This window comes from Eulemur rufifrons, chromosome 6 (genome assembly GCF_041146395.1).
Source record: "Eulemur rufifrons isolate Redbay chromosome 6, OSU_ERuf_1, whole genome shotgun sequence".
NCBI lineage: Eukaryota > Metazoa > Chordata > Mammalia > Primates > Lemuridae > Eulemur > Eulemur rufifrons.
The window spans coordinates 61,157,048-61,171,282 of NC_090988.1; the positions used below are offsets into that span (position 1 = coordinate 61,157,048).

At 35.4% G+C, this 14,235-nt stretch overlaps 1 protein-coding gene across 4 annotated transcripts in view; it reads right to left on the bottom strand.

The window, feature by feature from the left end:
• Window positions 1-13,939, bottom strand: part of RNF141 (ring finger protein 141) — a 45,488-nt gene extending 31,549 nt beyond the window's left edge. For all 4 annotated transcript variants that reach the window (XM_069469570.1, XM_069469568.1, XM_069469571.1 and 1 more), the window contains exons 1-3: window positions 13,871-13,939; window positions 6,151-6,344; window positions 2,990-3,098 (exon numbers count right to left, since the gene is read on the bottom strand). In XM_069469570.1, coding sequence (XP_069325671.1) covers window positions 2,990-3,098; window positions 6,151-6,293 — 252 coding nt within the window. In that variant the 5' untranslated portion in view covers window positions 6,294-6,344; window positions 13,871-13,939. The remainder of the gene's footprint in view (window positions 1-2,989; window positions 3,099-6,150; window positions 6,345-13,870) is intronic.
• Between the last annotated feature and the right edge of the window lie 296 nt (window positions 13,940-14,235).

The window sequence follows — 14,235 nt, forward strand, 5'->3', positions numbered from 1 at the left end:
GGACTGGACTGCTGTTGTGCTGAGAATAAACAGAAGGGGGCAAGAGCAGAAGCAGGAAGACCAGTTAGGAGGCTATTGGAATAATCCTGGTGAGAGATCATAGTCACTAGGAATAGGGTGGTAGTAGTGCAGATATACTAGATGGTGAGAACTAGCCAGATTCTGATATATTTTGAAGAGAAAACTGACAAGATTCACTTATGGATTATTTTATGAGGTATGAGAGGAAAAAGAAAAGTCAAGGATGACTCCAAAGTTTTGGTCTAGGTAACAAGAAGGATGGAAGTTCTTAATAGCCACCTTAGTACATAATTTTTAATTAACCTATTAATTTTTCCAATATTATTCCCATGAAGCATTCCATTTAAACATAATTTAGATTATTTTTGCAATGGATTAAATATTATTTGAGGATAATCATAGATGGCAGGTAAGGACTTAATGTAAATACAGAAGGTTTTAGTATGTATTGTTTTTAGTTGTTTAAGAAATACAAAACTTTCAGTCTCCTATCAGTTTTTCACATTGGATTTGAATTCTAACTTTCTAATATAAACACTGACCTCTCAGATTCTTTTGGAAAGAACCTAAGAAATGTAAATAAAAACATTTCTTTAGAGTAGATCTAAAACCAAGAAAAATCACACAGAAGTAAGATCTAATTGCCTTCATCTTTAATACTTAGAATCTTTTTTTAAGGAAGATGTTTAAACTAGTCACATCACATGTAATGGTTTGAGATACTGAGGCAAAAAGGAATTTGACTAATAATAAAATTAAACTTTAATTCTATGTTTGTCAAAGAGGAGCAACAGAAAACTAAGGGATCAAAAACTTGATATAATCATATTCCCACAGCTTTCTATAATTTATATTGGCCTCTTCAATGTAAGCTGAGTATTTTATGAAATAAAGATGGAGAGTAAATGTAATTCAGGTAATATACTGTATCATCAATAAACAAGGAAAATTTCAACCTATCCCAGTCATTTAAAATGAGAGTAGTTCTTCAACAGATTTTTGTTCATTCAACATATACTGAGTTCCTACCAGGTACAAAGCATTGTCTTATGGCTGTAAGGGATGTAAGATTGAAAAGATTAAATCTAGACACAGTTCCTATCCTCAGGAACTTACTACCTACAAGGTGAACTAAGAACCTAAATAAATAATTTTATTCTTAATGTAGAATTTAATTATGAAGTATAAATAAAGTGCTGTTGGAATTTAGAAGAGGCAAGAGAATGTTTATTCAGGAAGACTTTGTGGATGAGATGGTATCTGAGGTGGACCTTTAAAGAGACATCAAGTTGAGATGTACAGAAATAAAAAATGTGGCAGAAACTACTGGCTGATTATCCAAATACTATTCCTACTTTTCATTGCTGGCCGAACCTTATTTTGTTTTGGCGTCCACCACTCCCTGAAATGACTCAGGGACTCAGGAGTCAATCCTGGTTAGTCTAATCTAACCAATAATGGTAATCACATTCCCTCTGACGGTGTAGGTATACGAAGGGGATATGACCTAATATTGACCAATGAGTTCAGAAGAGAGATTTGCTGCGTCTTTAAATTAATCAGTCCTGCAGCTCGTCTGTGGAGCTAGGATTTCTTGATAAATGAGAAAATAAATACTGTTTTTGTTTAAACTGGCTTAACAGGAGTTTACAGTGACTTATAGCTGAGGTCATTTAAATGACAGAAAGAATGGACATTCTAGTTGAGGGAATTCAATAAGCAGAGGCACTGAAGTAGAAAAGTAACAATTTCATAGTCTTAAATTAGTTAAGCCTGGTGAAAATACAGAGTGAAAAAGGGGATAATTGTGAATAAAACAGAAAAGAGAGTCTGGAGCCATATGTAGGGGACCTTGAATGCCACATTAAAGACTTTGGACTATTTTGTAGGCAAGGAGAAATTGTTAAGGAATTTTAAGCAGAGCAGTGATCTGATGACGGTTGTGCTTTAGAAAGGCAAATCTCACAGCAGCATTAATTAGAATTTGGAGTAGAAGAGCCTGGAGGTATGAAGATTAATACCGAATCTGTGGTAATCTGGATCAAAAGTGAAATGGCCCTGAACTATAATTACAGTCTACTTGAGTAATAATTTGTCTTATTTATCATATATTCCTATTGCCTGGCATACCTGTGCCCAAATGTTTGAATAAACTGGAAGTGAAACATAGTAGAGGTAAAACTGATAATCTACTGAGGAAATGTGGCATGTTATTTGGGTAACCCCCAGGGTCTGTGACTCAAAGGGAAAATTTCTCAGGGGTTTTTAATGGGTTGGTCAGGAATGGACTTCAGGACATTTCATGAATGCCCAATTTATGGTTTATATGCATATGGATGATTAACTGTTGCTTTGTCTGTTTTAGATCAGGGGCTGGGATAGGAGGAGTCCTAATAAAACTCACACCTTCATTATCATCAAAAGGTCTTTGGCATCAAAAAGGTTAAGAACTGTCTATTCTAATGCACTCAATGGTGGATGAGGCTTTCTAATACTCTATGACAGCTGCCATTATATTTTTAGCACAGTTGACATATTCAAGTATCTAAAATGTAAAGATGAACTAAGAAACAGTGCACTGAAGGTGAAAAATCCATTCCATAACTAAAAATTACTATTATACAAAACATAACAGGCTGGGTGCGATGGCTCACGCCTGTAATCCTAGCACTCTGGGAGCTCTAGAGCCAGCTAAAAACCCAAAAATAGAGATAGAAGGTAAAGGTGATGTAATGGTTAGAGATACTGAGGCAAAAAGGAATTTTATTATAAAAATCTCTGCTATAAAGCAATCAGATAACTGGTGAAATTCAAATAGCTAAAAGGCAGTAACAGTATGAAAACTATCTTTTATAAAACCAACAAATTATTAACATTTATATCCACTATATTATTTTACATTATTTAAATGTGGTTCAAATCACAAAAATAGTTTAAGCTTAGAAGTGGAAGTCTCTAACAGTCTCACCTTGGTACAGACCACCCGCACAACCACTTTCCAAAAGGCAGAGGAGTCAGATCCAGGTTGTACCTCAAAGAGAAGATGTTTTTCCTGGCCAGAAGCCACTTTAGCAGTTCTGAAAAGATACAAATGCATACGCTAATTTTATGAAAAGTCATATATAATAATAGCACTATGAAACCAGAGTCAAGAAACACTTTCAAACATCGAGAAGGAAGTATGAAGAAAACACATAAAGAGAAATAATAACAATGATTGTAACAACTAGATTCTTAAAAACACAGGGATAGAACATGTTTTGAACATAAACATAAAATTTAATTTCCAAGGTTTTTAAAGTCAACAGCTTAGAGTGATATTTATAAATCTTTTTGTCATATCTATATCTCAATGGTCTTTAATTTCTAACAAAGACATTTAGCAAAAACAAGTTAAGAAATCAGGTACTTTAAAAAAAGCTTGGCTAGTTTCACTTATCCAAATTTTGACTATTGCCTTAGATGTATATAAAGCATGAAAAAATCTTGCTCTTGGTTGAGTCCTTGTTTAAACAACATTAACACATCTCTTTGAAAGTTTTTGTTTTCTAGATAATTTGGGGATGGGTCAAGTAAAACAAATGATTTGAGACACTTTAATTATAGCTCTTACTGTCCTCCTCTAGCAGAGTAATTCTGAGAGCCAGAGCATTCTAATATAAAAATATAACACTTTTAGAAGATAATTTAATATCATGCTACCAACACCTTTAAATCAGTTCAAAGACATACTTAAGTATTGTAGTTCCCTTTTATCATTACTAACATTTTTCTCTAAGCACCAGTGGGGATACCACACTTAACTAAGTGACTTACAGCTAAGTAAGATGAGGCCATCAAAAATCAAGCAACTAGTCTTAGGAAACAAAGTCTTTAAGTGAAAATAATTCAGCTGTGCCAGTTTCCAGTTGTTTTCTAGGCTGAGTGTGATGGCTCATGCCTGAGGCAGGAGGATTGCTTGAGGCCAGGAATTTGAGATCAGTTCTGTTTTCTAGCTACCAAGCCATACTTCTTCTGTGTAAGTTTAACTTTACAGTTCTCAGAGAGCATTGCACTTGTGAAACACCCAACTCTGACCTATGGGAATTGGTTTTAGGAACCAAAACCAGTCAGAAGTGTCCTGTGCTAAATACATAGAAGGAAGATATTCTTTACCATCATTTCTGTATTATACAGTAAGCTTAGCTTGTGGACGATTTCATAGCGCACATTTTATCCAATACTTGTATCTTTAGGCCAAAAGGCAAAATTTTATACAACAGACTGGGTTTATATATATAAATTCCAAGGCTCTAAAAGGATAGTAAATGGCATTGATTACTTCTCACAAGAGTGGAAACCATAAACATAACAAAGCATTCCACTCATGATCCTCTTAAATTCACAATCCTATTTTATTCCTTAAGAATATGGTCCCAAAAGTAATGCTTCAAATACTACTATTTGGATGATTTAAAAAAATAATGCAAGAGTTTAAAAACCTATGACTACACTTTCATAATAAAAAATCAGATAATACATCAACACACACAGCAAAATGTAAAATCTCCCTCACTGCCCTCCTTTCCCACCATTTCCCGACCTATAGACAAGCACTGGGTATAGTTTAGTGTGTATCCTTCTAGTTCATTTTCTAAGTATTTGTATATATTTATCTTTATACAGGTTTTTTTTTTTTAATGAATGAAATCCAGTGTTCTCAAAAGAAATCATCTTCTACGATAACTTTAACTTTTAAGACAATCTTTATTCTTTATAACAATTGACTCTAACCAAGTTCATAAAGATGGTATTTCAAACTTACCTAATGTGTTCCAGATTGCCAAGTATGTCTCTTATTACCTAACACAGCTGTCATAAAGCCTAGGGAGTGGGTTCATATATCTTACCCTAAGCTATCAGTAGTGACTACACTGTTATAAGTTTATATATTAAGTGTTCCTGGACTGCTAGGTGATTTTACTTGGCCTGTTTTTTGGGTTTAAGGAGAGGTAATGTGGGATAGTGGGAAAAGCTTGAGACTCAGACAGTTACTTGGGTAATCAATTTAGGCCTCAGTTAAAATGTCCAACCCTCAGCAGAGGTGCCTTGTACATAGTATGTGCTCAGTGAATATTAGCTAAAATGAAGAGACTAAATAGAGACACTTTAAGATCTCATTTAAGAGGCAACTCCAATAAGTTCTAATTATACTCCCAGGAGGATAGTGTGTGTGTGTGTGTGTGTGTGTGTGTGTGTGTGTGTGTTAAGCAAGGTAGATATGGATGCTGCTAGAGGAAGATTTAATACAAAGAAGTGACATCTGCCCACCTGTCACTAGGGGAGAAAGCAAACAGCAAAGGAAGTAATATTTAAAAAGCATAGCAGTCTGGGACAATTCAGGTCCCAGACTGTATATTTTATCATAATAGCTTCTACACAGATCAATATAAAAACTGATATAATAAAGAATAAATTTGCAAAGAAAAGACTAAGTTCTATTAGGTATGTTCTTTAAGAAGGCAGAAAAATTTACATCCCATCTTAGAAATTTATTCAAGAGTTAAGTAGGGATTTAAAGGTGTTAGCTAATTAGAAAATATTAACAAATGAAATATACCTGTTATAAAAATGACCTATTACTATATATGTATTTCTCTGGAAAAATAATGGCTCAGCAAACACAGAGGATACATAAACATATATATACTATGAATTAATTGGTTGACGTACATAAACCTTCTCAGTGTTACCTTTGACTATCTTAGGAGTCCTTCTCTAGAGTAGCTAATTGCTATATTCCCTTCTGTTATGCATCCCTTCAGTGCTTTCCAACAAGAGTCAATTAGTATACAATTGCTGAGATGTTGTGCTGTGTTGTATTTTAGAATTGCTTCAATATGCCTGTGCTCTGTGTTGCAAATTCATTTTAAGTTTCTCCCATCTCTTCTGCTCCCATTACATATTTTTAAAAAGCTACATAGAAAGTCTACTCATATTAGGCACTCAAATATTTGCTAACTGCTGTTGAAAACATTAACTCTTATCAATCAATACACCTCTGGTTACCTTTTACACAGCCATGACATATGGGGCATATGTCACGGGGAAAAAAGAAAAAGAAAAAAAAAAAAAAAGATCCAGGCTTACACATCATTAAGCTCAGCCACTCTTCCAAGAAATTCTTCATAAGTTAAGGAGCCACTTTCCCGAACCAATGTGACGTGCTTTGCTACTTTTTCCGGTAACTTGCTAATAACCAACTGTGTCTGATCCGAAATTTGCTGTCCCATGATGAAATGATGTCTTTCAAAATCCAGAAAGGGTGTTGCTTCACATAGTTTCTGTCAAATATACATAAAAGTTACTTTTGTATATAATATAAAAACAGCAATATACCTATTCTTCAAAAAAAGAACTAGTAATAGCTTTAAGTGAGAGTTCAGTAAACTTACATGAGTCTACCGTAGAATTTATTCAAATAGCTATATTTTTAAAGTAAAGATTTATATTTCTATTTTTTCAGATTCACATAGCTAAATGAGGAAACAGGATTCACTCAGATATTATTGGGAGGGTGATGAACCTCTAATTTCTATAATTTTGCCACATCAAAAACCATTAACACACACACACTTACAGAGACATTCAAGTGACTATATTTAAGAGGAAGTTTTTCTACCTTATATAATTTTCCTAAGAATATTTCCTGACTACTTACATGTCAGACTCCAAACTATTTTCCATATATTAAGTCATTTATTTCTTATATTTAAGAGGAAGTTTTTCTACCTTATATAATTTTCCTAAGAATATTTCCTGACTACTTACATGTCAGACTCCAAACTATTTTCCATATATTAAGTCATTTATTTCTTATGGCAATCCTAAGGGGCAGACATTATATCCCTACCTATTTTACAGATAAGGAAATGGAGCTAAGTGACATATCCAGTTCTAAGTGGTGGAAATGAACTCTGAACTTGTGTTTTCCAGATTCTAGTGTTCACATTCTTACCCACTGTGATATACTGACTCACAATATATCACTTAAAAAAAATTTGTTGTTGAATTACTATATTTGTAAACATGCAACTTATTTTTAATTTAAAAATATATATAAATTAGAGTTCTGGTTTGAAAAAAACCTAAGAAAATTAAAATGTTAGATAATTTAACCACCTCATACTTTCTTCTTAGAAAAATGCAACTCTTTTGCTCTTTAACTCCTTTAGGTGTTTTTAGTTTGGAGTCTATATAACTTGTTTTTTTAAATATAAATATAGTTCAAAGGTTAGATAACTTTAACAATCTATTATCAATATAAGTCAATAATTTGTTAAACTGACTTCAAAATTTAATCACAGGACATTTATTTCATAACTACTTACTCCAAAGTCTGAAAAGATATAATTGTACATATTGTGGCTAGAAAAGAGTGTGTGTTTATTCTAGATAGCTCTTTTTCTTTGGTAAATAATGATCTGCAAGAATAGCGAGCATTGAAAATCTGGTTAAAAATAGAAAGTAAGCTAAATTTTTAGTATTTGCCCATAGTGAAACATCCAATAACTGAACGTGAAAATCCCTATTCAATACTAATACTACTAATAGTAAAAGCAGCCAATATTTATTGATCATTTCCATTGTGTAACACACTCTTCTAAACACTTTCCATGTATTCATGAATTGGTCATTTAAATCCCAATAATAGCCATTTTTGTAGATGAAGGACCAGGATAGTTGAGGAAACAGGCATAGAGAGGTTAAAGTAACTTGCTTAAAGTCTCATAGCTAAAAGCAGTTTTTCTCTGTTTCTAAAAAAAATACAGATAGAGAAAGAAAAAATGCATCACAATTTGAAGAGAGTTGATTAATGGGCACGAATACAAACTTAGAAGAAATAAGACTTGGTATTCGATGGATCAGTAGAGTGACAATAGTTAACATTAATGTACGGTACATTTCAATATAGCTAGAAGAGAATAATTCAAATGTTCCTGGCATAAAGATAAATATTCAAGGTGATAGATGTCCCAATTACCTTGATTTGGTCAAATGAATGTATCAAATTATCACATGTACCCCCAAAATATGTACATCTAATATGTATCAAAAAAGCAATGCCCCCCAAAAATCTGATCCCCCAAGAAATTCTACTTTACCCAAAGACTATCATTTTATTTCACCCAAATTACTACCCATATAAGCCAGGTGAAATAGTAATAATTTTATAGCAAAAGTTTTGGCAGGAAACTTGCTTTATCATTTAATCAAAAATAAATTTGTAATTTTAAAGTTTAAAATATACAACTTTAAAATATAAAGATGATATTCATAAATATGTAAATTTTGCTTTCAGTATTAAAATTTAATGTACTATGTTTGAAGTTTATTCTTTTAGTTACCTTAAGTATAGAAGTAGAATTGTAGTAAGAAAATAAAAACTCAATAATTACTATTTTGAATGTGAGCCTACTTAGCAATAATAAATATATGATAGAGGTAAATGAAAAGAAGTTATTGAGGAAGATCCAGGTCACCAAAAAAAATCTCTGAAAGCAAAATTATATATTTTAAATATAGCCAAGTGGATTTATAACAACTGTATTCAAAGAGAAACAATTAAAGATTTTAGCTTAGAGGAGGTCTCTAGGGCAGGGGTGGGGAACCTGCAGCCTTAAGGCCACATGTGGCCTTCCTTGAGTGCAGCCTTTTGACAGAATCCAAATTTTACAGAACAAATCCTTTTATTTTTATTAATACATTTTTGTTCATCTTTTATATTTTTATTTTTAAAATGGACGTATTTAAAATACCAAAGAATAAAAATAAGTTTCAACATAATAATCCTCCCAGATTGACTGGCATAATTAGAACATCAGTAAGCCATAAGGGCTAAATTGACAGCTGCTAAGCTCATGATTTAGTTCTAACTTCCCCCACCTGACTGGTGCCACTACTGCATGAAGTTGGCTGGCAAGAGTTTATGGGGGTCAAGCACCCCAGTCTGTTATCAGCTTTTGACAACAGTGCACTGTGTTTCTGTTTAAGGTAAATTTGTGAATAGTTGCACAGCTTGACAGTTTTTTAAAAATTCTGTCTGCTTAACAGCCCATCATGTCAAAGAAGACCAAGAGAATACTGAAGGAAGAAAACAGGTTTTTTAATGAGGATTGGGACTTGCAATATTATCTTGTTTCTGCTAAAGAAATATCAACAGAAATTCAATGCTCATCAGCATTATAACACTCATAAGGACCACAAATATTTTAAATTAGAGGGAGAGGCACAAAAGGTTGTATTGCAGAAATTAAAAGATGAAAAGTAAAAGCAAAGACAATTCTTTCAAGCAGCAATGAGACCTGGAAATAATGCCACTGAAGCAACTTACACAGTAGCTTATATACTCAGGGAAAAAGGGAAGCCATTCAGTGATGTAGCTATTATGAAAGAATGCACTGTGGAAGTTACAGGATGCTTACAGACCCTGATAACGTTTCAAAGTACAAACAACTGCCTCTTTCGAGGAGAACCATAACTGATCAGCAGTATGAATTAGTCTTCAACTTAACAACTTCACGGAATACTTCAAAAGGTAAATATGTATTATTCAATCACTTTGGATGAATCAACTGATACTACTGACTCAGCGCAGGTTTTATACTTCATTGGGGTCATAACAGAAGATTTTCTTTGCTATGAAGAGTTGCTTGCTTTGGGCACTCCTGTGAACAGAACACAGGGAATAGGTATCTTCAACAACTTTCAAGATAAATATCATGAAGTTGAACTGAATTTGGTAAATTTAGTGAATGTATGTATAGATGGTGCAACTTCCATGACAGGAAAACATGAGGGGTTTATGCACAGGTAAAAAAAAAATATTAACAGATCCAGATGCTGTCATTTATTTTCACTGTATCTTGCATCAGCAAAATTTTTGCACTAAAGCTACTATTTTAAGTGACACTTTACAACAAGTTGTAAGTATTGTTAACTATATTCCTGCAAATGCACCAGGGCATCATCGGTTTCATAACATGCTAAACTTGAACAATGAGGTATTGTGTGGATTTGCCATATCATTCTGAAGAGTGTTGGCTATCGCAGGGACAAGCTTTAGCCAAAATTTTATCTCTGGGAGAATAGACAGTTAAATTTTATGAAGATTAGAATCAGCAATGTGAATTATTGAAAGATGATATCTATAGGAATGCAGCATTTCTATGTGATCTCATGTCAAATCAAAATGGCTTGAATATTTCTTTGCAAGGTAAAACTAAGTCTATATATGAAATGTGGCAAAAAAAAAAATCCAAGCATTTTGAAAAAAGCTATCTTTTTTCAAAACACTTCTTCTTCTTCAAAAGGAAATTTCAGATGAACATCTTTCCCAGTTAGCAGAGGTCACTGATGAGCAGGATAATATATGCAAACCACTTGAAGAATAGGCAGCTGTTATAGACCTGTTAATTGGAGAATACAATGAAAGGTTCACAGACTTTGAGAATCACGACACCACACTCAAATTACCATTTCAGCCTCACCTAGTTGATTATCACCAAGGCACCTAAAGAACTACACATGGAATTGACTGAGCTCTCAGTAGATGACACTTTAAAGTCATTGTTTGATGCTAAGAAGGATCCAATTGAAATATGGAAAAAATGCAGAATACCCACACATTTGGCAACATGTCTGAAAAATGCTTTCTTGCTTTTCAACCACTTATTGCTGTGAATCTACATTTTCCTACCTAACCCAAATCAAGATACCTAAGCTTAAGGTCACAAATAACTGATACCCATCCAGAGGATCAAGTGAAACCGCAGACCTCCATGCTGCAACCAAATATTCAAATGCTTTCCAACAAAAAGCAGACATAACAAAGTCACTAAAAGGTTAACTTTAACAAATGGGTTTCATTTTTTGAAATTATTAAGTACACAGTAGGTAGATTTTACAAAATAATTTATATTTTTAAGTATATCTAATTGAAGTTTCTTGAAAGCGGCCTTATTTGATTACAGCTAAATTAATTCGGCCTTCAAACATGAAAAGGTTCCCCACCCCTAATCTAGAGACTACCCAAGAGCACCTGGAACAGTAGGTTCTCAACCTGGCTCAGGAGGGAGGGGCTGGAATTTACGGTTTATTTTGAAAACCATAAAATATTGATAAATATTAACATCCACCACTATGTGGATGTTAAATAAAAATATGACTGTGATCTACACAATATAAAACCACAACTAAAGAATGCACGTTCATAAAAACTTGTGAGGCCATCCTCTAGTCACCGGCCACAGCTTTTTCAGTGTCCTTGTTTGGTGACTGCACATCCTTCTGTCATAGCATATAACATCTGTTAAGTCACTTGACCATCCCTCTCTGTGAACTTCCTGAGGAGAGCAGCTGTAGTCTCTCTTCTGGCAGATATACAGGCACACAATGTTTACTGAATGAATGTAGTAAATATTGCGGACAGTTTTTATTATTCACTTAGTATTCTTTTGATTTTTGTTAATTTGTTCAGTTATCTATTAGTAAGTACTAACTTGGAGAGAAGCAGAAGTTAAAAATATATACGAAAGAAAATGTAAAATTGTGAAAACTTATTAAATTAATGCTTATATAAATTGGGAAACATTCATTATTTGATATTAACAAAATACCTCTCTAGATCATGGTACAGTATTATTGCAATAGGAACATAATTTGTAAACCACTGGCATAAAATTCAGCAAAAAAATCTCTGGTCAAGATTTCTCAAAGAACTAGTAGCTCTCATACTCTTGTGCCATCTATAACACAGTCCTTTTTAGCACGATAAAAATGTGCTTTTAAAAAGCATTTGAAGGGTTTTCTAAATAAAGAACTATTATTTTGGAACTCACAAGAACATCAAGGATTCCAAAAATGCCACATTCTTTAGTGGGTGGTACAATTGATCACTTTTTACTAACAAATGAATTGTTGCAGTTCAAATATTCCTTATAAAAATATAAGAATCACACCAAAGGTAATTAGCCAAAAAACCCCAAACAAGCAAAACATACAAAAAAAAAATACCTAAAAACTTAAGCCATAGTCCATTCATAAAAGGACTAAAGCAAAATTGAAAAGTCTGAAAGTGCAACAAGATGACTAAATGACAAGTACTGTACTGTAGTATTTAGAAAACTTCTTTGAAACCTGTTTTCCATCAAATTTTGCATCATCTTCACTTAGAAATACTAAATTGAAATAATCATTGACTGTTTTCATTAGGTCCCTAAGGATACTATTTACTTTATTACTCATTGCTTACTCAAACTTTAGATCTGTAAGCAGATATCAGCTATTTTTCAAGACAAGACATTAACAGTTGTAACAGATACATAGTGAAACAATTAGGCCAGTCAGAGTCATTATAGAGTCTGGAATACTTGTTCTGGGCTCAAAGATTTTAATTAGAAAACAAATTTTAGAAAGAAAAACTACAAAAAGATAGAGTACTAGGAGATTAAAAATATGGATTTCTAACAGTACCAGTATGTTTACTAAATACATTTCATATTTGGAAAAAATACATTAGAATTCTCTCTGGACCTTCCTTGCCTTTCTGGGAGGGGAAGGGGGAGGAATGTGTTAGTATTTAGCTGGTGAATCAAGAAACATCAGGCTACCCACATTAAATATAAAACTCACACCAAATGACAAAGAATTAACGTATTTTTGAAACATACAACCACGTTCTGGAGAAAAATATCTAGAAAATGAAGCCAGACAACTTGAAAGGAGAAAACTATACTATTTTTGAGTTCTGAATTCAGGAAGCATCACTTCTCAGAGGGGTGACTTCAATATAGAAGAGACTAAGCTAAGATGGTTGGTCCGTGGCAGCTCATGCCCCAAACAAAATTCTGAATGGGTGGAGCTCATATCATAGCAAGAAAAATGGGCAGAGGGGAGTGAAAACGAGTAACTTTGTGCCGAAGATGTAAGAACTATAAACAATTGGAAGTGTTCCAGCAACTTTATAACTATGACAGAGGAAAGAACTAAATCATTTGGCACCGCGAAATAGGGCAGGGTTGGAATACAGAAGTACACTGCCATGTTAATAAGGGGACTGGGATTAATTTCAATAACAATCGTAAATCCACATTTTGTAACACGAGACAACTGAAGGAATAACTTCCAAAGCTAACAAAGAAGGCTTCTCTGTTCCTTCTGTGTAATCAATACAATTATTTGTAGCAAGAAAACTTTTTTCCCCCTTCAGCCAGGTCTCAAGGTAGCAGCTGGTTTTTGACAAAGGATTTGAAAAGGTAGCAGCCTAGGCTAATTTAGTAAAGTGGGGCTGGCTAAGCAGATCGGTTCAACCATTTCTGAGCTATCGTCCCAGGCACAGGGTTTCTTAACTGAGCGTCCAGCACCGCGGGGACGCAACGTCACAGGCCACCTTCGCGTTAGCTCTTCCTTCACCGCCTCAGCCCCTCCTCAAGCGCACCTGGACTTTTAACCAACAGCTAATTCCGGTGGCCGACTGACTGCGCCGGCGGCAATATTCAAAAAACCGTTCTGGGCTCGAGGAGGAAAAACTCTCTCCAGGTCCCCCAGATCCAACCCCAAAGCGAGACAGGCCACCTCCACCCCGGGCAACTGGAAACCTCCAGGCTGGGGAAACGGTCGCCCACAGAAGGGCCTCCCAAGCCAGCCCTGAGCCCTAAGCCGAGGCCTGGAAAGGACGGCAGGGCCGGGCCTATCTCTCCTCTGAAGCCAGCCTGGCAGTCGAGGCCTGGCCGGGACTTCTACTCCCAGCCTCGGGGTCGTAGAGCTGCTAGGAAGGGAAACAGCGAAAGGACAGCGCCGCGGAGCTCACCCAAGGCTCAAGGCATCGCCCACCCGGCGGCAGCAGCACCGCTTCCGCCAGCAGCTCAGACCCGCAAGCGGCCGCTGTTAGCTAGCTGACCCGGTCGCACCTCAGTGACGCAGGCCCCGCCCCCGCTGCGTTGCCAGGAGACGGTGCCGGAAAGTTCCTCTCCAGAACCCCTACGGACTCACGCTTCGCTGCCCGTGTGGACTGACTTTCGATCCCCGATGGCCATCTGAGAGCGGAGAGGTGGCGGCGAAGGCCAAGGAGCGAGCTGTGCCCAAGTGGCTGCGGGAGAGGTGTCGCCTGGCAGGCTCCTAGAGTAGGGGCTCCATGGCTCTCCTGGCGCCATCTCCGAGCGGAAAGTCGGGCGC